Source organism: Marmota monax, unplaced genomic scaffold (genome assembly GCF_021218885.2).
Source record: "Marmota monax isolate L192 unplaced genomic scaffold, Marmota_monax_Labrador192_F-V1.1 WCK01_AAM20220418_F8-fsc00149, whole genome shotgun sequence".
NCBI lineage: Eukaryota > Metazoa > Chordata > Mammalia > Rodentia > Sciuridae > Marmota > Marmota monax.
The window spans coordinates 1,885,948-1,913,596 of record NW_026693170.1 but is presented as its reverse complement, the minus strand read 5'-3'; the positions used below and the strand labels follow the sequence as shown (position 1 = coordinate 1,913,596).

Here is a 27,649-nt window from a genome sequence, read left to right as displayed (position 1 = left end):
CTTAAATCCCCAGTATCTACCACCCCCCAATTTTTTTAAAGTCAGGATGACTTTTTTTTTAAGCTTTAAACTAGTGTCTCACTAAATTACTGAGGCTGGCCTCAAGCTTCTGATCCTCCTGCCTCAGCCTCCTGAGTCACTGGAATTATAGGCCACTATGCTGGCCAGGATGACTTCATCTTAATAACAAAATAAGCACACGCACTATGCCAGAAACCTCACGGAATCCCCCACCAGCCCCATAAACTGGGGACTATTTCTGTCTTCCTTTCCCAGACAGGAAAACAGGCTCCAGATGTCACAAGCTCAAGTTCACCCAGCTGTGAAGTGGTAAAGCCAAAATGTGAGCTGAGGCTACCTGGCTTCCAGGTTTTTGAGGGGCAGAAGTAAATGCCCAGTGTCTGTGTGAGTGTGTGAGTGTGAGGCATGCAAACCCCTCCATTTCCACATCTTAGTGTGAACAATAGTGCAAAGCACAGACTCTGTAGCCCCACACCCTGCATGCTTAGCCCAGCTCTATCAGGCACTTGCTTTGTGACTGCAGGTCAGTGACCTTACCTCTCTGGACTTCTGTTTCCTTGCTTCCCTCCGATCAGTGTTATGAGAATTCAGGGGGTGAATAAAAGCACTTGAGAAGAATTGGCTCTTGTAATTGTTGAACCATTTGTTTGGGTGCTTCTGCCGGATGTATATTATTTTTGGAAGGGGGGACTGAGGATTGACCTGGGGCCATTTAACCACTGAGCCCCATCCCCAGCCCTTTTTATTTTTCATTTTGACCTTGAACTTGAGATCCTTCTGTCTCAGCCTCCCAAGTCTGGGATTACAGGTGTGGGCCATTGCACCCTGCTCAGGATGCGTAGCACTTGGCCTGAATGTTTGTGTGTCGCCATGATCTCGGCTCTTGCAGGTGGTGCTTGTGGTGTGTATGAACATATGTATCCCTGTGCATCTGCAGTAAGGTTTAGCAGTCCCCGGGTGTTTTGGGGTCCATCCCTGTCCCTGTCATCTGTACATCTGAATTTGTCTCCTGTGTGTTTGGACACATGTTGGGTATTCGTCGCCACGTGACAGTGTGTTCTACATACGGGTGTGCCTGTGAAACAGTATCTGTGATGATGTGTGTGGCTGCTTGTGGGCAGATGTCCGAGTGCCCTTGTGGCCCTGTGGACTGTGAGTACTCACAGCAATGGCTTCGTGGAAGTTACACGCTGCCTGTGCTGGGTGTGAAGGTCTTGGGCAGCCAAAGTAAGGATTTGCATTTCCTTTATTCCATGGAAGAGAAGATGAGGGGCTTGGGACAGTAAGGGGTCACTCCCTGTCTGATGCCAGTGCCGAGTCATTGCCTGTTGGTGGCTGCTGTGTCATCTCCTAGTCCCTGTCTCCCCTTCCGGACTGGTAGCAGACAGAGGGGGCGTGGGGGAACCAGGTGAGACTAGGCTTTAGTCTGGAAATCCTAACCACCCTTATCACCACCTCATGTCCTTCTAGCCTTCTATAGCTCCGGGTCTCCTCTCCCAGGAATTAAGACTCTCCTGGGAATTAGGAACCACTCCTTCCTCCTGTTTGGTATCAGAACTGTTGTGTGGCCAGGCACAGTGGTGCATGCCTGTTATCCTAGCAGCTGGGGAGGCTGAGGCAGGAGGATTGCATGTTCAAACCCAGCCTCAGCAACAGCGAGGCGCTAAGCAACTCAGTGAGACCCTGTCTCTAAATAAAATATAAATAGGGCTGGGGATGTGGCTCAGTGGTCAAGTGCCCCTGAGTTCAATCCCCGGTACCAAAAAAAAAAAAAAAAAAAAAAAAAAATGCTGTGTGGCCCTGAGCCAGGCATTTCTCCTCTCTGAGACTATGAGAGTCAACATATTTAAGGTGCTTCTCCATCGGTGCCCAGGATCGGGCCAGGCAGTGCACTGGGAGTGCCAGGGTCCCTGGGGCAGCAGCTGGTGGTACCCTTCTTAATGGTGCCTCAGAGTTGGGGACTCTGGCATGGGAAATACTTTAGTTAGATTCTTGAACCCTATTTGTTAACCAAGTTGCCTCAGGTAAGTTGCCTCTGAGCCCAAGTTATGCGCTGTGAGCGGTTCTGGCTGACTTCAAAGTTTATAAATGCCCCATAGATGGAAGCTACAATGACACCAGTCCACCCCAGAGAGAGGGTTTTCAGGGTATTTCACTCAGCCAGGCAGGTGGCAAAAATCCTCCCAGGCAGGGAGGAAACTGAGAGTTGGAGTGCTCAGCCTGTCCTCTGAGCTAGGTTTACACCTATAATCCCACTACTGAGGAGAGTATGGCAGGGAGATCTCTTGAGCACAGGAGTTCAAGGCTAGCCTGGGCAACATAACAGAGAACCTGTCTCAAAAACAAAAGTAGGGGGCTGGGGATGTGGCTCAAGCGGTAGCGCGCTCGCCTGGCATGCGGGCCGCCCGGGTTCTATCCTCAGCACCACATACAAAACAAAGATGTTGTATCCGCCGATAACTAAAAAATAAATATTAAAATTCTCTCTCTCCTCTCTCACTCTCTCTTTAAAAAAAAAAAAAAGTAGGTGGTTCAGAATTTGATAATTCTAGGTTTAAATTTCTTGTAATGGAGCCAGATGCGGTGGCATAGGCCTGTAATCTTAGTGACTCAGGAGGCTGAGGCAGGAAGATGGCCAGATCAAAGACAGCCTCAGCAACTTAACCAGGCCCTAAGCAATTTAGCCATACCCTGTCTCGAAATAAAAAATAGAAATAAAAAATAAAAAGGTCGGAGCATGTGGCTCAGTGATTAGGCACCCCTGGGTTCAATCCTTGGTACCTAAATAAATAAATTTCTTGCAATGAGGTCTTAATCTAAGTATCATTTTCCTGTCTTATAAAATGAAGATTTTTTTCTCCCTTAACTTCCAAAGTTGTTTTAAGGATTATACGTCTAGTATTGGAAGACTTAGTTAAGGATCTGGTTCTTGCTAAGCGCTAAATATATTGTTATTGTTATTATTATTACTATCATCATTATTTTCACACCCACTCATTTTGGCTGTCTCCCGACAAGTCTATAAAGCAGGAAGGAGAAGCCACCAACACCATCGGCCAGAGGCTTCACCCGGTTTCATCCTTATTTACTCCAAATCTGCATGCCTTCCAAAAGCGGGACCCCGAGGCCAGCCGGGTCCCAAACACACACCCTTCGCTCAGCAGGGAAAAGCGCAGCTGAAGGTCAAGAGAGGGGAAACATTTCCCAAGCTCAGCGAGTCAGGGCAGAAGCTGAGACTAGCCCTGGGACTTGAACCCCACCTCCACTTTCACCTGGAGCATCACAGCGCTTCCAATCCCGCTTGGGACTCAGTTTCCCCGCCTACGTGGCTACACCACACTAATTAGGGTCTCCTTTTGGAGATCGGCTCTTCCTATTGAGTGGGGGCGCTGCATCAGCGGCAGACGGGCGGGTGGGGGCGCCAGAAGTAAAGAAGACCCTTAAGTTGGGGGCCTCCCACACCAGGGTCAGCACCGGCCTTCCCGGGACAATTTAAGCGCCTATTAATACCAGCCCCCGGGGCGGCTTAGCACTGCGCAGGCGCGGGCGGGTTCCGCAGGCACACAGGGTGCGCGCCGAGAACGAGCGAGGGATTCCCTCTGACGTCATTGCTAGGATACCAAACAAACACTCGGCTGCGGCGGCCGAGCTCCTTATATGGCTAATTGCGTCACAGGAACTCCGGGGAGGCGGGGCCGGGATCCCCTCCCGCCGAGGGGTCCGGAACGCAGCCCCCGAGACCCCAGAGGTTCCAAAAGTCATACAGGTGAGCAGGTCGAAGCTAAGAAAGACCCCTTGATGGACAGCGCGAGGCTCTGTTTAACCCGGACTGAAATTTTGGGAAGTTTGCGAAGCGCGGAGCTAGTGACGTAAGCAAGGGGGCGGGTCTCGGGCATATAAATACAGGCTGGCGGCTCTGGGATTCATTCATAAGACTGAGAGCTACCGCCACGGCAGGGACACGCGGAGCCTGGACTTGGGGAGTTGATTATTGTGTTTCTTCTTCTTGAGGATCGTGAAATTTATTTTCTCCGGAAAGAAAGTTTTTGGAAGAATTCTTCTAGATATTTCTTCGTTTATTTTGGAGGAGCGACTTTTTTCGTCTTCTTTATTTCTCCCCTCCCCCGTGAGACCCGCCGGACGCGTGGAAGAGACCGCACCTGAAGCGAATTCTATACAGCGGGCAGCGCTTTCGGCCTCTGGGGGAGCGATCCCCGCTTGCTCCTGGGTCCCACGGAACCTGGACTTTCAGGAGGTGCAGCGGCATCCTGTAGGGGTCTGTACACTTACGAAGGACTGCACAGAAACTTTGCCACTGTTGGAGCAGGACGAAGGCCCTCCCGAGCTTCACCGAACAGCGTACTTTGGGGACGGCCTCGGCTCACCCCGGAATCGCACCTTACTTACCCACCCGGCCATAGCCTTGGCTTCCCGGCGACCTCAGCGTGGTCACAGGGCCCCCCCTGTGCCCAGGGAAATGTTTCAGGCTTTTCCCGGAGACTACGACTCCGGCTCCCGGTGCAGCTCTTCACCCTCCGCCGAATCTCAGTATCTGTCTTCAGTGGACTCCTTCGGCAGTCCACCCACCGCCGCCGCCTCCCAGGTAAGTCCTAGACGATAGAGGTACTGCTTTGTAGATCTTATACTTTAAGTCTAGGGTGCCGCGAACACCCGCCACCCATCAAAGCCGCGCCAAAACCCAGGATCTGAGTTGGCTTACGGTGCACTTTGCAAACTGCAAAGAATCGGGAGATATTTGCAACTGGTCCTGTGCGCGGAGCGCGGGGAGGGAATGCAGCTGGGCAAGCTTTGAGGCGTGTGTTGGCGGGAGGGGGAGGGTGTACTCCAGTCAGTGCAACGTGTATGCCGCAGCAGAGCTCAGAACTTTTAGCCGGCTCCGGACAGTCCCCGGCTTAGATCCCCAACCTGAAGCCAGCGCAGTTACACTAGAGGAGAAAACCCGGGGAAGCTACCAGTAGCTTCCTCTTCTTTTCTCCTCCTTCGGAGCGCTGATTCTAACACCCGATCGCCCTCCATCCAGTCGGGAAAGCGGGTCTCGAACCCTCAGCTACGCTGCCTCCGCCTCCTGCGCGGATACGTAACGGGGGACCCGTGCGTAACGGCTGACGCGCTGGAATCCTCCGTCTGACGCGGGGCACGCACGGCGCGCAGCGCCCCCTTCGTCCGCCCCGCCCCTGACGTCCCGGGAGCGTTCTATTTTGGAACGCCGAGGCCACGTTGCTAAGGGAGGGGGCAGTCTGGCGTTCCGATTGGTCGCCGCAGCGCAAGCTTTGGCCAATCAACTTTCCCTTCCTATTTGTAGGGCTCAGTTCCCTTCCCCCTCTGTGTCCCCGGAACCCGTGGTTCCTCGGCGCTAGGGTCTCTTACAGAACTCTAGGGAGAGAGCGAGGGGACTCGTGTCGCGACTAGAGCGACTTCTCTGCGATCCAATGGGTCTGAGAGGACCTTGCGGGGATCTGGCCCCTCGGCTCTCAGAAGCAGGAGGTGTCTGTTTGTGTGCCGGCGTTTTTTCGGGAGATACGGTGCTTGTCACCTTCGTCTCCAGGCACACAGAGAAACTCTTTTATTCCTTCTGCTCTGGACACCCGGCTCATCTAGTGTGTCTGAAGACAAAACTAGAACCGCTAGCGGGAGGGGAACCAGGCAGGTGGTCTCCAGGAGCTCCGCCCCCCCTGAGTTCCCAGGGCGCTGATTGGCCCGGGAGCCAGCCCGTCCCTCACCACGCCCCCCGGGAGAGTAGTTCAGCCTAAAGAGCAATTCTAGGATTCCACTTGCGGGTGGGTGGGCGATGAGCGCTGCTAGGGCTTGGGGGCTCAGGTCCTACACCCTTCCCTCTCCGCGAAAGTCTGAGGGAGCCCGATTGTCACTTTTCTGTACCTGTCCGTCTACCTTAACCTGTCTATCACGGTCTCACTAGGGAGAGGCAGTTACTTGAAACGATGCTAACTCCTAGGCCTGTCCCCCACCACCGTTTTTAACTGGGATCCCCGCCCCTGCTGGAGACCTCTCACAGAGGGGTGTGTGTATGTGTGTGTGTGTAGAGGAAGGCTTGGTCTAAGGCCTCTCCCTCTCCCTCCCCTTGCCTCTGGGGTGGGGGTGGGGTGTTGTGGCTGTGTGTGTGGCTGTGGCTCCATCCCGGGGTTCTGTCACCCGGCTGTGTCCAGCCTCCTCCCCACCCCCCACACCTAAGAGTCACCAACCCGGGGTGTGATTCACCACCCGCTGGAACCGTGCAACCTTTCCCCGAGGAAGAAGGAGGAGGTAGAAGCCAGTTGAGCAGAAATCCTCTCATTAACCACTGCGTCACGGTGTAGTGGAAGGGTGGGTGTTGTGGCTTTTTGCCTGTGACACACACATCCACACCCGCTCACCCTGTGCTCACTCACGGGGTCGGTGTGTGTTATGTGTGTTGGGTGTGTGTGTGTCGGTGTCTTTGTTTGTGTGTCTACGCCTGTGTGTGTATGTGTCACCCCGTAGGAGTGCGCCGGTCTGGGGGAAATGCCCGGTTCCTTCGTGCCCACGGTCACCGCGATCACAACCAGCCAGGACCTCCAGTGGCTCGTGCAACCCACCCTCATCTCTTCCATGGCCCAGTCCCAGGGACAGCCACTGGCTTCCCAGCCCCCGGCAGTAGACCCCTACGACATGCCAGGAACCAGCTACTCCACACCAGGCATGAGTGGCTACAGCAGTGGCGGAGCTAGTGGCAGTGGCGGGCCTTCAACCAGCGGAACTACAAGCGGACCTGGGCCTGTCCGTCCAGCCCGAGCCCGGCCTAGGAGACCCCGAGAGGAAACGGTGAGCATGGGGCATCAGGAGTTGGCCTGATGGGGGAGAAAGCAAGAGATGCAGGAACTTTGTCACTGTTGGGTGGTGGTCTGCTAAGGCCTCAAGGCTGCAGCAACCCTGTCATTCTTGCTTTAGTAGAGGGTCCTGTTTGGGTTCTTGGGGGTTCTGGAAGAAGAGGAGGTTTGGCATGGATTTAGAACATGTGTTGGGTCCTCAAACCTCATGGCCTGTATTTCCCCTACTCAGCTTACCCCAGAGGAAGAGGAGAAGCGAAGGGTTCGCCGGGAACGGAACAAGTTGGCAGCAGCTAAATGTAGGAACCGGAGGAGGGAGCTGACTGACCGGCTGCAGGCGGTAAGGATGGTACCTGGGTGCGGTGAGGGTGTGCTGAGGGGCTCTGTCCCCTGCCTCTAGCTGTGCCTCACCCTGGCATGAAAACACATGGGTCTAGGGACAGTGAGGCCAGATGGGGTGGCCCTGGCCACAGAGTTCCCTAACTATTGTGTCCACTCTTGGCCACTCCCTCGCTTCTCTGATTTATGACCCCATGCACCCCTCTCCTGGCCTCCTTCCCACCTGGAGGGGAGCTCCGTCATTTCTGCATTTGGTCATGGACATGCAAAACATTTTTGCCTCAGTTTCTCCCTCTCTTCAACCCCTCAACAAATGTTCCAGGCCCCTTTTACTTTGAACATTATGGAGAATCTGTGAAATTAATTATTTTACTGAATGTCAAATGCCCATCTCTTGCTCCAGCTACCCACGGTTCTCCAGGACTTGGGCTGGTGGCATTCACCCAAACCCACTCCTTTCTATGCCAAATCTCAGCCTGAGAATTCCCTACTTTATGCTTACAGAGTGCTCTGCTACCCCTTGAGAAATCCAGGGAAATTCTCTACTTTCCTACTGGATCTCTTCCCTGGGAGTTGGGGAGGAAGGGGTAACAGCAGGGATGGCATTAAAAACCCCATAACAATCGTTTATTCACTCAACAAACCTCTGAGTGCTTCCTGCACATCAGAGACTTCCCTGTGCACCTGGCCTCTTTCCTAGCCATCCATTGGGCACATGGGGAAACTGAGACTTGCAAGAGGAAACGGAGACTATGCTGAAGGACACTAGGACTCCAGTTTCAGGGGGTTTCCTTTCTGTCGGGAGCTGCAGCTTCAGGCTCAGCAGCAAGTCTAGGGGGAGTCTGGAGCCACCTTCCCTAGTCACTGACATACCTTTGCTCTTTCCTCCCTCTCTCCTCTGACCTGGCCTCGCGGCCTCAGGAGACAGATCAGCTGGAGGAAGAAAAGGCAGAACTGGAGTCGGAGATCGCCGAGCTCCAAAAGGAGAAGGAACGTCTGGAGTTTGTGCTGGTGGCCCACAAACCGGGCTGCAAGATCCCCTACGAAGAGGGGCCCGGGCCCGGCCCGCTGGCGGAGGTGAGAGATTTGCCGGGGTCAGCATCCGCTAAGGAAGATGGTTACAGCTGGCTGCTGCCGCCCCCGCCACCACCGCCCCTGCCCTTCCAGACCAGCCAAGACGCACCCCCCAACCTGACGGCTTCTCTCTTTACACACAGTGAAGTTCAAGTCCTCGGCGACCCTTTCCCCGTTGTTAACCCTTCGTACACTTCCTCGTTTGTCCTCACCTGCCCGGAGGTCTCCGCGTTCGCCAGCGCCCAACGCACCAGCGGCAGTGACCAGCCTTCCGACCCCCTGAACTCGCCCTCCCTTCTTGCTCTGTGAACTCTTTAGACAAACAAAACAAACAGTCCCACAAGGGAGAGAGACTTGGACGAGGAGGAGAGAGGGGAAGAGACAAAGAGGGCGTGTGGCCTCCCTGACTCTTCTGTCTGACCCTCTGCCGCCACTGCCGTCGGACAGGAGGACCTCCTTGTGTTTTGTGCGGGCCTCTTGTTTCTGTGCCCCGGCGAGGCCGGCGGGAGAGCTGGTGACTTTGGGGACAGGGGGTGGGGAGGGAATGGATACCCCCAGATACCTGTTGGTCCTGTCACTTCAATCCAACCTCTGGGGATGGGTGGGGGGAGACGCCCACTTCCGGCGTGGGACACAGAAGGGCGCTGCAGGAGGGCAGCGGGGCGGGGCTGGAGCGCGCAGGGAGGCCCAACAAGGAATCGCCACACTCCCCCTGGCCCTTCCACGCCCACCCTTGAGGGGGCTGGCCAGTCTGCTCCCCCAGCACCCCGACCTCGGCTTATCCACCCCACGTTTCCACGAGGTTAGAGCCTCCTCTGGGCAGATTTGAGTCCCCCTAGGGGGAAGCCGATGGCCCCCCTGAAAACCTGCTTCCCCCCAGACCTAATCTGAAATGTGAACTTCTTCCTTGACCGTCCGGCTGCTCCCTCCCGGTAAAACTGCCAGGACGGAACTTTCCGGCCTCCTGGGACCCAGCCCAGCCCCCTTTGCATTGCAGTGTTGTGCCCAGCCCCTCCTCCAGCCGCCCGGCCGTCCTTGTTGGGCCTTTCTGGTTTCCGGCAGCAGGGGGGCGCTGCGCCGCCATCCTGCTGGACTGCTGTATACTGTGAATGAGCCGGCGATGGGGTCAGGCCGGGCGGGCAGAAGCCCGGCCCCCCAAAGCCTTCCTTGGGTCTCCCCTGCCCCACCGCCTCCTTCTCCCCGGGACAATGAGTTAGATCCAAAGGGATGACAGATTCGAGGGGGGCTGACAGTGATCCGCGCCCTTGGCCTCTCTCCTCAGGACCCTGGGCCGAGCCCTGGCCTTCTTCTTGAAGGCCCTGCCTCCTTCCCCAGCCTAGGACGCCAACTTCTCCCTGCCCTCGGCGCCCCACGTCCTCCCTCTCCAGAAGGGGAGCGAGGGGCTCGGCATTCTCGGGAGAAGTTTTAAGGGCTGAGGCTTTGGCCCCCGACCCCCAATATTTTGGGACTGGCCAACTTGGAGGGGCCGGGCTGCCACCCTCCCCTCCCCCGGCCCCTGCAGCCCATCTGGGTCCGGCTCTCCCTACCCCCTGTCCTTGTGCTTCACCTCACGGGAATTTCATCGTGAGGCAAATTTCTATTTTTTAATATGGGGGGTGGCCCCGCCCCCTCCGTGCTGCATGGACCACACATTCCACGGCCTACCCGCGTCCGGCCCTGGCCCAGACCCTCCCGAGCTATTTATCCCTTTCCTGGTTTCCGAAAGGCACTTATATCTATTATGTATAAATAAATATATTATATATGGGTGTGTGTGTGCGCGTGCGAGTGTGTGAGCGCTTCTGCATTTACCAGCGTGCCGTGGAGTTGGACTGCTTCTGGAAACTTTGAACCCGTCTGTCTGGCTGTCTATCAGACGTCTCCCTTCTTGTCTAGGCCCCTCTGGCTGTGCTGACAGTCCCTGACGGCCTTCCACAGTGTCTTCTCTCTCTGGCCATGTCCACCTGTCTTTTTCCTGACTGTCCCTGATCCTCCAGCTGTCTGCTGACTCTCGGTTTGTTGGGGACATGAGATTTCATTTTTGTGAGTAAGCTGAGGGATGGTAGATTTGTACGATCTGTATCATTGAGAATTCTGGGTGCGAGTGTGAGACTTTGTGCGGGGCCTGCCCCTGCCAATCACAATTTATTGACTCCCCAACCCCCACTCCATGCTGTATTTGTGGATCTTTTGTATTTTGCACCTGACCCGGGGGGCTGGGGCAGGCCGGCACTGGACTGCTCCCCTCCCCCTTTGGTTCTGCACTGTCGCCAATAAAAATCTCTTAAAAATGCATGCACCAGGCCTCTGTGTCTATTTTCTCTTGGCATCCATTACCTGGCTTCCTTTCAGCAGGAGAAAGTAAGGTTAGATAGCTAGGAAGACCACACACATACACACACAAGAGTTCCTACAGCAGGATGAAAGGAGGCTGGACAGTGAGGAAGACTTCCCATGCACACAGACTGTGCCTCCTATTAGGAAAAGTAAGGAGGCAGAATATTAGCTGTGAGGAACTGATGTGCTGATGGGTTTTAGAGGTGTCCTGGTGGGGGAGGAATTTACAAGGAAACTGGAAACTTGGATGCCTAATGGCTTAAGCAAAAGTTGAGCAGGTAAAACCTTCCATAGGAGAGGTTTTAGAAATCCCAACCTCCCACAAACAAAGACCATTCAGGCTGCGAACAGAGATCCCAGGATTATATGAATTACAAAATCTTGGATCTCTTGCATTCGAGATGAGTTTCCTTTGTTTCTGTGTGACCATTGCTTTTGGGTTAGAGCTGGATCCAGAGCTAAATAAAAATAAATAAATAAATAAAAATTAAAAATTGCCATTTTCTCTTTTCAAAGATACGGTGGAGATTCCCCACTGCAAAATCCTAGCCCTCTTTTACTGCATGGCAACAAGCAATCTGGCAATGGAGGGGCCGGCAGGTCACTTGAATTTTTTTGTTGTTGTTTCTTTTGAACCCAGGGGTGCTTAACTACCCAGCCACATCTCCAGCCCTTTTTAGTTTTTATTTTGAGACACTAAGTTGTGGAAATTCTCCCTAAGTTACTGGGGCTAGCTTTGAACTTGCAATCCTCTTGTGCCCCTGCGTCAGGCTTAAATTTCTTAGTAAATGAATAAACAAGAGAATATTTATTTATTTTTAATTATTGAGGCTTGAACCCAGGGGTGCTGTATCCCTGAGCTATATCCCTACATCCCAGCCCTTCTTATTTTTTGAGATACAGTTTTGCTAAATTGCCCAGGTTAACCTGGAACTTGCAATCCTCCTGCCTCAGCCTCCTATGTAGCTGGGATTACAGGTGTGCACCCCTGCACCAGACTGGAATTAATTTTAATTAATTTTAAAAATGAAAAAAAAAATGTGATAAGCACCTTCACTAGGGTTACTGCAAAGACCAAGCCCCAGGCCCTGCCCTCTAAGACTCATGGTCCAGTGGGGGATACAGACTAGTCCCCAGTCAGGGACAACACAAGTAAACAGGGCTGGGGGGATCTATGGGGCTAAGGGAGCTCAGCAAGACTTCTTGGAGGAGTGGACAGCAGAGCCGAGTTCTAGAGGACAAATGGAGAGTACAGAAAGTGATGGGAAAAGACTGAGGCCAACAAAATAGCAGGTGCAGAGATCTGCTTGTGGTGGGGGGGGGGAGGCTTCATACATACTTCACATTTCCATCGAGGGAGCTGGGTGTTCATGGTGACTACAGCCAAGCGTGTGGAGCAAGAGATCAGCAGGTGCCAGTTTCTTCATGCAATTAAATTTTAGGCTGTGGAATTTAGATCTTGAGGACATTAGAGAGCCATGACAGGTTTTGAGATTTAGGTTGGGGCAGATTTGTGCTCTACGTTGATTTCTCTAGTCATCAGGTTAAGAGTGGCCTGAGTAGTGCACACCTGTAAATCCAGTGGCTCAGAAGGCTGAGGCAGGAGGGTCACAAGTTCAAAACCAGCCTCAGCAATTTAGTAAGGTCCTAAGCAACTTATTGAGATTCTGTCTCTAAATAAAATAGAAAAAAAGGGGGGGGGGGTTGGGGATATGGCTGAGTGGTTAAGCACTCCTGGGTTCAACATCTGGTACAAAAAAAAAAAAAAAAAGTGGCTAGAAGAGAGGAGGAAGCCTGGGGAGGAGGTGGCCAGGGCTGTGAGGAAGGGCTTGGAAGAGACCCAGGACAGTGGCATAGAGAGAAGAGGAAGCATTCAAGAGACATTTAGAAGGCAGAACAGGCAGGATTTGTGGAGGGACTTGCTTTCTAAGGACAACACGGGGCAGTAGTAAATAGCCCAGGGTCTACCAAAGCTGGGTGTGGTGACCTGACCTTGGAAAATATGCTTCAACTGCCTGAGACTTAATGTCCTCATCTGCAGAATGGGGCTGTCCTGCTCAGTCAGGGGGCTTGTGCATGCCACGTGATAATAAAGGTACAGTTGTTACCATTCCCCCAAGGCCGTTATTGGGTCCACCCTGATCCCTGACCTAGACCACTTCCCATGCTGTAGCTCACCCCTCCCGTCCTTCACGTATCTATTGGAATGTTCCCCTGCCGCCTCACCAGGTGAGGTCTCCCTGTTAGATGCCCTCTTTCTCTACCTTTGCCATTAGCTATCACCTTTGCAGTTGTTCATTACCTGTACAATACGTGACTGCTTCATGTTTGTCTGCCCCCACTGGACTGGCTGCACCACAAAGTCAGGGCTAGGGTTGTCATCACCATCGTGTCCCCGGCACCACCCGGATACAAGGCTGGACCCAAGCAGCTGCTCAAGGAAAGCTTTTTGAATGAGTGAGTGAAAGAACGAACAAATGAGTAAACATTTGACTAATAAGTGCATGAAGGATTCAATAAATAAGTGAGCAAACGACTAAATGAATGAGCCAGTGAAGAACAATACAAAGTAAATCCCAAATTGCAAATATTCTAGAACTATGTAGATGAAATGTTCTTCATCTTCTAGAATCATGTTTTATGTTCCCGGGGAAAAGTAAACAGAGAGACGCGGGTGGAAAGAGAATAAATTGTGAAGTAGAAAACTGCAGCGACATCTAGGTGCTGGCAGAAGGAGAGTCCTTTAGAATAAAACACTTGCTGGAGATTAATTTGGAGGAATTGAAAAAGAGACGTAACGACCACACGCCCGAAAGGTGGAATTGAACCACTCTGTCGCTAGACAGCTACAGGTTTGAAGCCTGCACCCCAGACCACTGAGGATCATCCGGGCAGAAAACCCTACTCCCCAGAAACTATATAAAGTACCAAATTATCTTCATTTTAGAGTCATGGTTATTTCATTCGCCATGGAGTAGACAATGAATTACAAGACCCATCAATTATGTGGATCTGTTTATCACAGTGGAGGTCTTTTTAAAAGTTTTTTTCTACAGTTATGGCATCAATAGTACTCATAATGGAAACTGCCTAATTTACATGGCGCCTTGCATCCTGGGAATCAGCTCCCCGGGACCTAGCCAGTTATTAAAGGGACAGGAGTTCCTTTTTCCAAAGTGAAAAGTCAGTGTTATAAAGAGAACAAACTCAAAATTCGGAGCCCAGAAGCTCTATTCCCGGAAAAATCCCAATTCTTCTGCAGAAAAGTGAGTGAGTTCCTGACATAGCATGATTTAGCCCAACCCCAGAGACGCCATGCAGGCAGCTATGGGGCTAGTGCGACGCCTGCTGTTCCGTTGTGTAACTGCGGGGGGATTTCAGAGCTCTTCGTGAACTTTATTGAGCTTCTACTGACTCCCAGGCACTGTGCTAACTTCTGGGAATGATAGACAGCTTGTCCCATTGCATCGAGACATTAGAGATCATCAATTTCTACACCTGCGTGTTATGGTAAGGGAAACTGAGGCTCAGAGACGAATAATACCACATCCCAGTTCACGCAGCCCATGCACCTGGAAGAACTGAACCCAGGCCATTATAATTGTTAGTACAAAAAAGGTGATTCTTTTAGAAAACAAATCAGTGATTCCTTGACAGCAATATTATTCGCTCGCATGAAATTCTCCCATGACTTCCATCTTAGAGTAAAAGTCAAAGTTCTCTCCCTGGTTTACAAATCCCTACGATGTAACCCCTTTCTGCCCTCTAACCCCATCTCCTATTTCCCCCCCTTACACTTGGCTCCAGGCATGCAGCTGTCCTGCTGCTCACACCAGTCGCGCTTCCTCCTTTTGTTTGCTGGTCCCCCAGGCTCGGTTTCTTTTTCTCCATGTGCTTGCCGCCTCCTTCCACTCTGGCTTCTGCTCAAATATTAACACCAACTGCCCAGTTTAAAATAGCAAGCCCTGTCACTCTCTCCCCTTCCCCTCCATCACCTCCATCACCTCCGTCACCACTTGCTCCATGTCTATATGCCTGTTGTCTGTCTGTTCCCGGTACAATATCAGCTCCATGGAACTAGGGACTTTTTGTTCATTGCTGTAACCCTAGTCCCTAGGGGTGCTTCACTGGGTAGGAGATGTTCAGGAAACGTTGAAAGGATGAGTGAAAGAACGTTCTTACTATTTTTCTCTGAGCCTCAGTCTCCCCATCTCTGTAGAGCTCTAATACTGAGCTCACAGGATGAATCATTCTGAATCCATGAGTATGCACGTCTGGTATTGAGTCAGGCAACTGGGAGGCTCTCAAGAAAATTTATTTCCATCCTCAACTTTTTTTTTTTTTTTTTAGTGGAGTGCCAAGGATGGGCTTGGGGCTTTAGCTATTTCTGGACCCAAAATTCAACCAGCCCCTCTTCCCGGACTTTCTTTTTTATTATTATTATTATTTTAATACTGGGAACTAAACCCAGAGGCTCTTCACCACTGAGATACATTCCAAGTCCTTTTCATTTTTTTAAATATTATTTTTTAGGTGTAGATGGACACAACACAATGCCTTTACTTTTATGTGGTGCTGAGGATTGAACCGGGGTCCTGCCCTTGCTAGGGGGGCAGTCCACCGCTGAGCCACAATCCCAGCCCCCAAGTCCTTTTCATTTTTAATTTGAGACAGGGCCTCACTGAATTGTTGAGGAGCTCTTTAAATTGCTGAGCTGGCCTTGAACTTGTGATCCTACTGTTTTAGTCTCCGGATCCCTGGGATTACAGATGTGCCCCCTCTGCCACGTATGGGGCTTTCCCTGCTCTCTGATAGAAGAAAAAATACTTTGCCTTAGGGAAACTAAGAATAAAAGCATCTCAGAAATGTTGCTATTCTTTTTAACTTGGAAATTTAAAATATTGTGCCTGCTCGGAAAATACAGATTTAAGAAAAGCCCCCTGAGCCCCCTTTGTCTTAATTATTTTTTAGTTGTTGAGGGACCTTTATTTAATTTACTTATTCATAGGTGGTGCTGAGAATCGATCCCACTTGCCTCACACATGCTATGCAAGCGCTCTACCACTGAGCTACAACTCCAGCCCTGAACTTTGTTTTAGATAGCTACAGTTGGGCATCTCCTGTAAACAAAATCAGTGCCTGTAACTAGTACTTAGAATATCATTATCTGTCTCCTAAAATGGTACATCCTCTAGTGGCAAGTGATATGAATTTATGTGATGCATGAATGGATATTTTAAATGTTAATATTTTGGGGTTTATCTTTACTCTTATCTTCTATTTCTGGCAAGTAATACTGGCAAGTAATACTGACTTCTTTTCAAGGTGGGGAAATAACTTTTTTTTTGGCTTCTTTTTAGATATACACAACAGCAGAGTGTATTTTGACATATTATACATACACACAGTGTAACTTATTCTAATTAGGATCCCATTCTTGTGGTTGTACATGATGTGGAATTAATTGTCATGTCTTCATATACGAACATAGGAAAGTGACGTCTGATTCATTCTACTGTCTTTCTTATTTCCATCTCCCTCCCTTCCCTTCATTCCTCTTTGATTAATTCAGTGAACTTCTCTTCTTCCCTCTCCCTTCCTTAGTATGTTAGCATCCACATATCAGACAGAATATTTGGCCTTTAGTTTTTCGTGATTGGCTTATTTCACTTGGTATGATACTCTCCTATTCCATCCATTTACTGGCAAATGTCATAATTTCATTCTTCTTTATGGCTGAGTAATATTCCATTGTGTATATATACCACATTTTCTTTATCCATTCGTCTGCTGAAGGGCATCAAAGTTGGTTGCATAGTTTAGCTGTTTTGAAGTGAGCTGCTATAAACGTTGATGTAGCCATGTCACTGTATTATGCTGATTAGGAAATAACATTTCTTTTTCTTTTCTTTTTAGTTGTTGATGGACCTCTATTTTATTCATTTATTTATATGTGGTGCTGAGAATTGGACCCAATGCCTCACATTTGCTAGGCAAGTGCTCTACCACTGAGCCACAATCCCAGCCCCCCAAAATAACATTTCTTTATAAAGTATTTTTGTTCAGTTTAGTTTTGTGTGGTGCTAGGGATGGAGCCCAGGGTCATGAACAGCTAGGTAAGTGCTACCACTGAGCTACCTCCCCAGTCCTTTTTATTTTTTGAGACAGAGTCTAAGTTGCTGAAGCTGGTCTCCAACTTGTGATCCTCCTGCCTCATCCTCCTAAGTCGCTGGGATTACAGGTATGTGCACCCCCCCTTCCCCAGCCCCAGCTTTATTTCTTAATCAATTTAAAGAAAAATATCAGGTAAATTGCAAAACAGTTGGTTTAAGGGACATGAAAGACAACAGGGGCTGAAAGTTTGGGAAACCACGTCATGACTAACAATGGCAGGTTCTGTTTACTGAGCATTTATTATATGCCAGGCATGGTACCAAGGGCTTTACATGTAGGTATAGTTAGGGCGACAGTTTTCCACTGGGGTAAAAGTATGTATGGTCGAGGTCATACAGCCAAGATGTAGAGGAGTTGAGATTCAATCCTAAATCCGTGGATTTTTAGACTTCCTCCTCCTCCCCCAGTTTAGTTTTGGAACCCGCAGCTCACAGATGTCATGAGGGATATAGTTCCAAGGCAATGGGGACGGAGAGCAGTGGGTGAGGAAAGACATTTGGGAGGTCGCCTAGACACGGCCTCCTGACTGATTAGGTATTGGAGGGAGGCTGGGGTCTGGGATGTAACGACGTGGGCAAGTCCCTGAGTTGGCAGTCGGGTAGGATGAGGAAGAGGTTTGGGTATGTGTGTGGGGTGAGGGAGCCTTCCACAAGGTCAGTGGACAGTGGCCTGGGTCCCAGGTGAGATGGCTGCACAGTAGGCAGTGTGGGCTCCATTAGTGACGTCTGCCTGCAGCACAGGCACGGAAAGTGGCTGCCAAGGCTCGGTTAGCCCTGGAATGGGCGGTCTCTCAGCATCTTCCCTGGATCATTTAATACTCTAAACAGATGGAAGCAGGGGCTTCTTCCGCAGAGATGGGTGATGTTCTCCTGCGGTGTCACTTAAGTGCTTTCCAGTGCAGGAAGGTGAAAGCTGAAGGGGACTTGAAGCACAGGAGGCGTTGGTTTTCCACAGGAGTCTTTATTACAGTGTAAATCCAAGCGCAGGCCTCCTTTGGGCCCCATGCAAAGCCCCTGCTTTGGGGCTACCGGTGTCCTGGAGACACCAACCCCTCACAGCGCTTCCAGCGGCGGGACCGCGGAAGTGCAGGGCGGCGCCCTGTCTAGTCAACTACAAGTCCCAGCAGGCCCCGCGGCCAAGGTGCCTTATCTTCCCCAAACTCCTAGAGCAGAGCCACTTGGGAAATGTAGTCCTGGCCGCTCAATTTGAGCTCTTTCCCTAGTGGGAGTGATCCTGACACCCACTGGGAAATGGCTCAGGCCGAAGAGCGGTGAGGGTGGGGGTAGCCAGGAGATGGACTGGGACAGAGAGCTGCTGGGGTTAGGGGAAGGCGTCCCTCGGCAGAGACACCCCTCTCATTCGGCTTTGGCTTTGGATCCGGAGGCTGCAGCTGCTGCTGAGGAAAGGGCTCCAGTCCCTGGGATTTTAGCTCGGATCCTGAGGGAGAACCGCTTGGGGTCACCAGGTGTGGTCAGAGATGCCAAAGGCCATGGATATTGGGAAAACTGAACTGGGGAACTAGTCGAGTACCCCAAACCAGCTCCTGCCTCCACCTAATGGCCTGCATTGGAGTCATCTCTCATCCTGCTCTGAGAAGGGGGCATGTAGCCCCAAGAGATTTAGCGACCCATGCAAGTGTCTGGGAAGATAAAAGGAAAAAGTTCCCATGCTCCCCATTTCCCCTCCCGTCCATCTCCGCCTCAGGCCCTTACTTAGCTTTGATGTGGCTCAACTGATTGGTCACCAATCCCACATACTGGTCGATCTGGGCCTGGGGAAACCAAGAAGGAAAAGAAAGAATTGGAAGGAGTTCTCTTCAATTCATGAAGGAGGTGCCTTCTCACCCACCTCTAAATCAGAAGCTGTGGGGAGTGGCCCACCACTCCACCTTCAACTCTAATAAAGTCCCCTTGGATGACAGAGGTTCAAGTGTAAGGTCAGTGGCTGGGCCATGTTCCCCATGGGGCAGAGATGTCAGACCTGCAAGTATCTATCTGCCAAGTGAGCCTCTGTTTCTGAGCACCTTGGTTGATCCTTGAGTTTGTGTGTGTGTTCGCCTGCGTGTGCTGTGAGGTATGGAAAGCCTTAGAGAGTAATGAGTTCCTGAGTGAACTGATTTAAATATTAGTTTAATTCACAATGTTAGCTGACTCTGTGTGTCTCGGTGACTCCAGTCTGTGAGTTAGGTCCGCCTCTCTGGCAGGACACCTATCATTTGGCTCTCAGCTGGGCTGAGAAGGAAGTGTCAGTCCACCTACCTGACTCTGGATAGGATGGATGTCAGTTGGTCCTGGACATTCCAGTGGTGGGGATAACAATCACCTCTCCCAATTTTGACTGACATGAGAGGCAATCCCTGTTTCAGGTAATGAAGGCATTTATCAGGGTGCCTGACTTTGGCTGGGATGGGTGTCAGTTAGACCCAGCTATGTGTAGGCTACATGGCATTGATCTGTCTGCCTCTGTATTTTGGTCTCAGTGGTATGGGGGCGTGGGGGGAGGCAGCATGCTCCCATCTATCTGCCTGGATGAGCACTATTCAGCCCCAGGGTGTGGCACAGAGAGGAGGCAGCTAGGCTGGCCCTCTCTGGCTAGAACATGCCAATTGGACCTTGGAACTGCCATCAGCTACCATCAGACTTTGGATCTACCATCAGAGGATGAGTTAGTCCATCTGCCCTGGGTTGGGGCATGTCCGTTGGATCCTGGTTCTATCAACTAAAATGCTTGTCTCTGGCTATTAGACATATTAGACTCTAGTTCTGATGAAGGGCAGCAGCCAGAAACCTGGGTCTGGCTGGGACATCTGTAAGTGGGACCTGGTTCTGGAAGGGAGGTTTGTCCTACCACCCGTGTTTGGCCCTGGAGCTTGCCACACGCACCTGGTGCTGCCGATACAGCAGAGGAACAGTGAATAAAGCAATCACTCCTGCAGGTAGAGAGACGGGGATCAGGGGTCTCCCGGGAGATCAACAGCTCCAACTGAAGCTTCATCCCCCACCAAACTCCAGCAACCCACCTCCCCAGGTTGCCCTCCACAGACACCCCAGCTCACCCAGAATGAGAAGAGTCAAGCCGTTGAAGACGGCACCCACGAAGGTCAAGATGTAGAAGAGGAGAGCCAGCTGGGGGTGAGGTCAGGGTCATCAGGGTCTATGGGCTGGGAACTTACCCAGCCATGGTCCTCCCATCCCCCTCCCAGAAATGAGTGCTGGGAACCCAGGAGGGCTGTGGGCAGGGGCTTCAGAACACCTTGAGGGAATCCACCAGGTCTTCGACAAGGAAGAAGTGCCGCAGCTGGGTGGCTGTGGAAACCACGTGGGAGGCGATCTGCTGGGACCAACGTTCTGTCTGCTCCCGAGTCAAGGTCAGATCCACATCCAGGTAGGCCCTGATGGGACAAGGGGTGTGGGGTGAGTCAGCGGGTGGATGGGGCTCGGAGTGGGAGGAGGGGGCTCAAACAAGGGCAATAATGAGGGTTGGGGACAACACCAGTTAGAACTAAAGGACAAATCAAAGGAACCACATGAAGAGGGCTGGGGTCAACATGGGGGTCATAAGAAGGAATCAGGAATTAAGGGATCCAGGTTAAGACCAGAGATTAGTATTGTGGGTCAGAACCCACTTTAAAGTCAGGTCAGACTAGAAAGTTAGAATGAGGAGGGGCGGGGCCAGTACCAGATGCCAGTTAGTGCCTGACTTGAGGTCATGGGTCATGATTTAGGGCCAGTGCTGGGGCCTGATGGAATTGGGGTCAGGGGTTCTCACTGAAAGGGGTTGGCGCCATCCCCCCGGTGCACAGCCTGCAGCACTTTGCGGTAAACCCTGAGAGAGATGGTGCCGCAGAGCAGCAACAGAGCCACGTGGGCGGCCACCGACACGATGCTAAAGTGCAGGAGGCAGAGGAGGGAGACCATGAGGCCAGTGAACACCACGCCTGACGTCCTCGTGTCCTTCCAGTACAGCAGGTCCGCCACTGTGGAGGGGGAGGCATCAGGCTGCGGCTCGAATCTGGCCTGTCTGACCTCTTGATCCCCGTTTCTGTCCCACGCCCGCACCATGCCTTCTAACAGTGCACCCGGCTGAGCCCTAACGGGGTTTCCTTTTTGGGGGGGGGTGGGGAGGGAGCAGATAATGAGGATTTAACCCGGGGACAATTTACCCCTAAGTTACACCCCCAGCCCTTTTAAGTTAATTAATTAATCATTTTTGAGACAGGGTCTTGCCAAGTGACTGAAAGTCTGCTTCAATTGCTGAGGCTGGCCTTGAACTTGTGATCCTCCTGCCTCGGCCTCTGAAGTCACTGGGATTATAGGCATCCGCCAATGGGCCCAGCTTTAATTCATTGTTTTTAAGAGCTAAGCGACTTTCCCCTAGTGTGGCTGTTCTTTTTTTTTTTTTTTTTTTCTTCCTTCCTTCCAGGTACTGGGGATTAATCCCAGGGGCAGGCGTTCTACCACTGAGCTATACCCCCAGCCCTTTTTATTTGGGGTCTGGCTAAATTGTTCAGGCTGGCCCGGAACTCTCTATCCTGCTCCAGCCTCCCCTGTGGCCAGGATTACATGCAAGCACCTCTATCTCAACGCCTCAGTCATTTCATTCTGCTGAATCCTATACTTATCCCAGGGTCTTTCACTGTTTCCTAACCCCTCCTCCCCTTGACCCCAACAGTGAGGCAAGCACCATTCTTCTACAGATATTCTTACCTCCTGGAGCTTCTATTTCTGAGATAGACTCCCAGGGGTGGCATTGCTCTGTGGACCAGCTGTGTATTTTTTAATGTCATGCATTTTGTCAGGTGGCTTACCAGCAAGACTCACAAGTCTTATTTCCAAGAGCAACATAAGAGTGATCTTTTCCCAACATCCTGCCCTGCAACGGAGGTTGTTCTTTTTCAACAACCTGTTTTTTTTTTTGCCAGCCTGACAGTGTAGTGATAACTCCTTGACAGTCTTACCAACACGTTTTCCTAAGTCTTCAATATATTCATAATACCATGCTCTCCTTTCTAAGCACTAATTCAAATTTCTGACCCTTTTCAGAGATGCTAACTCACCTCTCAAGCCTTGCCTGAGCCCTGATCGGTGACTTCCAGGCTCCAAGGTTTCAACGGTCATCAACCATCCTCCCAATAACCTAGTCTCACTTCAGCCCCAAACTGTGAGCTCAGTGGTCCTCTATTTCCTTCCAGACTCTCCCCATCCTCTCATCCTCACTCCAAATCAAACTGACCCATCCCACACCCACACCAGCCCTCTCACTTCGGTATTCTCCCTATACCCATCCTGGCATTTACCTCTAAATAGGAAAGGACCCCCACTCCCTCCCAAGTGCAAAGCCCTCCCAGGCAGGTTCCCCAAAGTCCAGGCCAGTAGGTGGGGGAGGGGCCGGGTCGCCTGAGGCGGGGCCTAAGTTTAGGCATGCTGGGGGGAGGGGGCCTCGCACTCGCAGCTGTGCTGGCTTGTCCAATCCCTGAGTGACAGCACCGCCTGGGCCTGAAGCTGGGGGAGGGGACCTTGTTGCTCCCTAGCCTCAAAGCCCTGGCTTGGAGGAGAGGGGGACCCCACAAGCCCTCCAAGACCTCCCTAGACTCCCCCTGACTCCCCCCAGCCCCAGCTTGCAGTGCCGGGGAATTCCGGACCAATAGGAAACTTGCCCAAGATTGGGGCGAGACCAGGGCACATCTGTACCCTTTCCGCTGTCCCCCAACCCCAGTCCCAGGCTGCCCCATAAACCCACCTTTACTCCCCATCTTGACTCTAAGGGAGAGGCTGCAGACACCACTGCTTCTCAGAAATTTTGCCCACTTGTGGAACCCGCAGGAAGGGAGTAGAGGGGCGGAGCCCCTGTGTAAGAAGCCAATGGCTGTCCATAGAGGTGTGGCCAATTCCAAAATTGGAACTCTTTGTAAACAGCCTAGAACAGTGATGTCTACAACCAACCTGTGGCGGTTCCTGGAGGCAGAGTACATTTAAAAGTAAGGCTGGGTCTATTTACAAGTGGTCTATAGACGTGGTCAGGGAAGAGAAGAGTTTTTAAAGGAGTAGAATTTACTTATAAAAATATCATAGCCGGGTGTGGTGGCACCTGCCTGTAATCTCAGCGGCTTGGGAGGCTGAGGCAGGAGGATCGCAAGTACTTTAGCAAATCCCTGAGCAACTTGGCAATACCCTGTTTCAAAATAAAAAAAATTAAACGGGCTGGGGATGTGGCTCAGTGTTAAGCACCTCTGGGTTCAATCCCTGGTTTGAAAAAAAAAATCCTATAATTGCATACAGGAGAAAGCCTATATTTTCAGAGATTTGGCATGTCCACAGTCGGCATGTAGGGAGTCCAAAAGAGGGAGGATTCATTTTTAGCAATCAGTCAGTCCTAATGCTTGAAGGAGGGCTAACTTCTGGAATGGGCGGGTAACTACATAAAAGGAGCCAATGGTAATCTCAGCTAAGGGGAAATTATGCTAATTTCCCCACTGTCCTGTGTTCCTTTGCCAGGTTGGCCCCTTTAACTTCCAGCCCTCCCACATTTAGCCTGCTGTAGTCCAAGGGAGCATCTGCTCACACACTGCTTACCTAGAATGTGTGGCTGCAGGGTGAATTCTGATTGATCCCTGCTATGGAGACACTGTCCCAAGACTGGCTCCGGCTCCAGTGGTCCCCAAGGCTCCTCTTCCTCGGCCAGCGAGGGCTCATCAGGCCCAGAGTTGGAATCTGGGGATCCTGGTTGGGATGGAGTACCAGCCTCAGGTGTCCTACAGCTGGGGCTGGGCTGGGGGGTCAAGACCTCAGGTGGCGAGGACTGAGAAAATCCACGTTGTAGGTCCAGTTCTGGCGCAGTAGAGAGAGAAGGTCGTGAGTATTCTCCTTGGAGGTGCCCCAAGAGACTACCCACCCCTCTTGGCTTAGGTCCAACTTGGACATCTCACCTTCCTTAGCCGCTCCCTCCTCCAATCCATCAGGTTCCTCGTCTTCCAGAGGGGTGGAGCTGCTGGTGGCAGAGTCCTCCCCAGATCCCACTCCCCTGGCAGCCCAGCCTAGTTGGTCCAGCCGGAGCCTCAGGTCCTCCAGAGGGCGTTCAGTCGGAGGTACGGTGTCAGGATCACCCCGGCGTCCAGGCTCTGGGGACTGGCTCAGGCTGGGGATGCTCTCCAAGCTGTCTCCTAGGCCGGGCTGAGGGGGCAGGTCTCGTGGTTCTGAGACTGAACGGCCCTGAGGCCGGGGGCGGCGGGCAGCTGAATCTCTACGGCCCCCAGAGCCCACCACACCATCGAAGGCAATGTAGGAGAAGGTCAGCTCCCGGGGGGTACCCCAGTCCTGGGACGTGGTCTCCTCCTCCTCATCCTCTGAGAATTCCCGGGCTGTGTGCAGCTCCCGAAAATCCGAGTCGTCGTTTCCTCCTGTTGGGCAAAGAAGGGCTGTGAGCAGAATCCTGACCTACACAGGTGCCCCTTTCAGTTCCCACCCTCGTATCCCCCCATCCACTTACCTTCTGTGGAATCAGGGGTAGAAGAGGCTGTAGATGGAGCTTCTTCTGCAAGAAGAAAGAAATCAAGACTCTTAGGAAGCTTATAAACTCTGAATCACAGAAGTGCCAGTCCTGGAATCTAGGATGATCTGAATTAAGGAATCTTAGAATATGTTGAGCCACAGGATCAGGACATTCTGCATATAGACTGCAAAATCTTAGCATCACTGCTATGAGAGGCTCAAAGTCTAACAAGTAAGTTCCTATCCAGGAATTTCAATCTTAGAATCTTCAACTTAAGGATCTTGGGAGGTTTCAATTTACTCTTTAAACAACCATTTACTGAGTGCCTACTATGTGCCAGGCACTCTTCTAGGCCCTGGGAATATATCTATGAGCAAAACAAAAGTCCTGCCCTCATAGAGGTTACATCCTATGGGAGAGGCAGACAATACATAAGTAAATATATGACATAGGGTCTTAATAAGTGTGTGAAGAAAAATAATCAGGGTAATAGGAGAGAAGGAGAGGTGGTGCTGTTTCAGATAAGATGGTCCCAAAACCTTCTCTGTTAAGATGATATTTGAACAGAGGCCTGAATGAAGTAAGGAAGCCATGAGGACTTCTAGGAAGAGCTTTCCAGGCAGAGGGGAAAGCTAGTGCAAAGTTCCTGAGGCAGGCGCTATGCTTATATATGGTAAGTGGAGCAGTGTGCCTGGAGCAAAATCAGTGGGAGAAAGGGCAGGAGATGACAGGAAGACTAGCAGGGGTGGGGTGGGGAACAGACCAACCAGCAGGCACTCACTTTATAATGCGAGATAAGAACAAGATCTTAGAATGTTGGGATGAGACTCTGAAATTCTTAGAATTTGGGCATCTGGACACTCCAGATATGCAAGTGGCTAGGTCTGAGAATGTTGCCATCCCCAGCTGTCAGAACCTTTCTGAGTGGGACAGAGGATGGTAAACACGGACTGCTAGAGCTCTGGACTCAGAGATCAGGAAGATCAGACCAAGCATTTTCAATTGGGAATCCAGCCCCTAAGAACTGGGTTGGGGTTCTGCACACAGGTGATGTCTGCACATAAGGTTTGGAAATTGAAACAGGACGCCCCCTGCCCCCACCCCGCAACTTCGGCTGGAGAATCAGAGGCCTGGAGCTGAGTGGGTCTTCCCCAGGATTACCACTAATGAGTGGAAAAGCCTGCTGAACACCCAAGAGTCCTAGCACTAACCCAGGGATGTCTTTTCTGGAGACAGGGGATTGGACAATTTGGGCTAGATTAGGGCTGCTTCTCGGGTAGACTACGAGGGTGGGTAATGGGAAGTCATACCTCTCTTCTCCATCCTGGCTCTGCCCCTCTATTCAACCCCCTCCCCGCCAGCTGCGGCCAGCACCAGAGCCCGGGGACAGCTCCCCGCGCACCTCCTCATCCCAGGGTTGGGCGGGGCGACACATCCCAGCGCCCCGCGCGCCGGGGTCCAGTGTCCCCATCTCCTCCCTTTTTCACCCGGGTTCTCCAGGTCAGGCTGCCCCCGCGGCTGCCAGAGCGCAGGGGGGGAGGGGAGAGCTTCCTTTGTCTCCTTCGTCTCCTCCCTTCATCCCGGCTCTCCTGCGGCTCAGCGCCCAGGGGATATCAGGAGGACCCCACTCGGGCCTCTGAGACCCACAACAGGCCACAGCCTCCCTACTCACTGCAGTGGGCGAAGACCGGCAGGACCTGCCCCATGGCCCCCCTCGGGCCTGCATCGGGACCCCAGCCCACTCCGGCCGCGCCGCCCTGGGCCCGGGGCCGCGGGCGCTCATCTCCGCCGCGCCCACGCCACCGCCGCCATCCTCGCCGCCTCCTCCTCCCGGGCTGCTCCAGCAGCCGCCGCCGCCGTCCTCTGCTCGGCTTGGCGAGCGCGGGCGGAGCCGCGGCGGGGAAGGCACTGCAGCGCGGGACCGGGGGCGGGGCCAGAGGACCCGCGGGGCGGAACCGGAGGGAGGGCGAGGGGGCGGGGAGACACCGACGAACACGGGAGAGGCGAGGCCTTTTTACTAGAGGGGCGGGCTTAGGAGGTTAGATGGCCGGCCTAAGGGGCGGGGTCTATGTGGAAGTGGGCTCAGCCTTCGGGGGAAGAGCGACAGAGCCTGGGATAGGGTGAGCGGCCCGAAAGAATGCTTAAGCGAAAAGGACGGGGCGTGGATCCCAGAGTTGGTTGGAGCGGGTCTAGAGGTGGCACTGAAGAATGGGAAGAAAGAATCTAGCGCTCGGAGATATGCTCCGAACCTAGGTTTGCAGAGGGAATGAGAAAGAGGGCGGGAAGAAAGTACTCTGAAACTTTCGAGGCAAAGGGTGGAGCTCAAAAGCCTGTAGGACTATTCAAAAAATTGGGCGGGGTCACAGCTAGAGGCGTGGCCTAGAGGGACTAGGCACAAGAGAGTGGCCATAACCTGGAGAGAAGGGGCCAGTTTCGACTAGCCGGAGTTTAGGGATGGGCTGAAGTTGAGGAGCTAGAGGCGATGCCAGGACTGCGAAAATTGATTTCTCTCTCTCTCTTTTTTTCTTCCAGTACTGGGGATTGAACACAGGTCTTGGGGCAGGACTGCGAAAATTGGAAGACTCAGGCAGTGGGCTTGAATTGATGGCAGGACCTGGAAGTTAAAGCAACTGGACCCCTGGATAAGGGTCCAGAAGGGAAGCAGTCGGTAAAATATTGTACTTAAAGGTTTTGCTGGATGCGGGACCACTGAGGTGGGCGGAGCTTGGATTGAACCGGGCTGGGATTTGAAGCCCACGAAAACACAGATTCTAGAGCTAATTTCTCTGTGACACCGATGAACATTTTCTGATTCAGTTTCCTCTTCTTGATGTATAATAGTGTAACGAATATGGCCGGTGCTGTGTAATAGTGTGCTGCTATCATTTTTTTTTTCTGATCCAGAACCCAAACCCCACTTTGGAGGTGCGGGAGAAAGTAGTCCCAGGAATGGAATTTCTTTTAGTGATGCGGCTTGGGTGCAGGTCAAGGGGTAGGAAAGAGATTTACTTGGTTTAAAATCTCACAGCCAGGGATTAACAGTGTGTTGGGAGGGCGGGTCAGGTGCTGAGGGTGAAGCCTTCCTGATAAGAGATGGCGGCCCTTGCAGGTCTGCTGGAGTGTCTCCTCTGGCCGGCTCGCAAGGATGAAGAGGCAGAGAAGGAAGAGGAAGCTGGCGCCCAAGGGCCTCAGTCTCTCCTGGCTGCGCCGCGATGCTCCCAGAGGCCACACGGGGGTGTGGCAGCATCGTCCGGCCTGCGCTTCGGAGCCAGCGCAGCGCAGGGTTGGCGAACGCATATGGAGGACGCGCACTGCGCTTGGCTCTCCTTACCTGGGCTGCCGCCTGGCTGGGCTTTCTTCGCTATCCTCGACGGCCACGGAGGGGCGCGAGT

The 27,649-nt window shown here is 52.2% G+C and overlaps 2 protein-coding genes, 1 long non-coding RNA gene and 1 other non-coding gene across 5 annotated transcripts; 2 read left to right on the top strand and 2 right to left on the bottom strand.

Annotated features, from left to right (window-relative positions):
- Window positions 1–3,944: 3,944 nt before the first annotated feature.
- Fosb (FosB proto-oncogene, AP-1 transcription factor subunit) lies at window positions 3,945–10,553 on the top strand. 2 transcript variants are annotated; one of them, XM_046455828.2, is made up of 5 exons: window positions 3,945–4,624; window positions 6,520–6,840; window positions 7,078–7,185; window positions 8,106–8,261; window positions 8,402–8,540. In XM_046455828.2, exons 1-5 carry the CDS (start codon window positions 4,499–4,501, stop codon window positions 8,402–8,404), a joined length of 714 nt encoding a protein of 237 aa, XP_046311784.1. In that variant the 5' UTR covers window positions 3,945–4,498; the 3' UTR covers window positions 8,405–8,540. The 2 variants fall into 2 exon arrangements, with proteins under 2 accessions (XP_046311784.1, XP_046311783.1); XM_046455827.1 differs by having other exon boundaries at window positions 8,106–10,553.
- A 2,848-nt stretch (window positions 10,554–13,401) lies between these two features.
- Trnastop-uca (transfer RNA opal suppressor (anticodon UCA)) lies at window positions 13,402–13,488 on the bottom strand. Its single transcript has one exon. It is a non-coding gene; the product is annotated as a tRNA-Sec (tRNA).
- Window positions 13,489–17,713: 4,225 nt separating this feature from the next.
- Window positions 17,714–26,064, bottom strand: Rtn2 (reticulon 2). Its single transcript, XM_046455657.2, has 10 exons — window positions 25,930–26,064; window positions 24,255–24,299; window positions 23,695–24,165; window positions 23,342–23,596; window positions 20,538–20,745; window positions 20,022–20,160; window positions 19,825–19,894; window positions 19,652–19,698; window positions 18,482–18,540; window positions 17,714–18,206 (listed from the first exon to the last, which is right to left on the bottom strand). The coding sequence occupies exons 1-10, from the start codon at window positions 25,961–25,963 to the stop codon at window positions 18,125–18,127; spliced, it is 1,410 nt and encodes a 469-aa protein (XP_046311613.1). The 5' UTR covers window positions 25,964–26,064; the 3' UTR covers window positions 17,714–18,124.
- Window positions 26,065–26,377: 313 nt separating this feature from the next.
- LOC124100336 (uncharacterized) lies at window positions 26,378–27,505 on the top strand. The gene is made up of 3 exons (XR_006854224.2): window positions 26,378–26,510; window positions 26,790–26,925; window positions 27,367–27,505. It is a non-coding gene; the product is annotated as an uncharacterized LOC124100336 (long non-coding RNA).
- Window positions 27,506–27,649: the final 144 nt, after the last annotated feature.

Coding starts and splice junctions, on each gene's coding strand:
- Fosb (XM_046455827.1), top strand. CDS start 4,499: ATGTTTCAGGCTTTTCCCGGAGACTACGACTCCGGCTCCCGGTGCAGC. Junction 4,625..6,519: donor CCACCGCCGCCGCCTCCCAG/GTAAGTCCTAGA, acceptor GTCACCCCGTAG/GAGTGCGCCGGTCTGGGGGA. Junction 6,841..7,077: donor GGAGACCCCGAGAGGAAACG/GTGAGCATGGGG, acceptor TCCCCTACTCAG/CTTACCCCAGAGGAAGAGGA.
- Rtn2 (XM_046455657.2), bottom strand. CDS start 25,963: ATGGGGCAGGTCCTGCCGGTCTTCGCCCACTGCA. Junction 24,166..24,254: donor TACCCCTGATTCCACAGAAG/GTAAGTGGATGG, acceptor TTTGCCCAACAG/GAGGAAACGACGACTCGGAT. Junction 18,541..19,651: donor TGCTGTATCGGCAGCACCAG/GTGCGTGTGGCA, acceptor TGGTTTCCCCAG/GCCCAGATCGACCAGTATGT.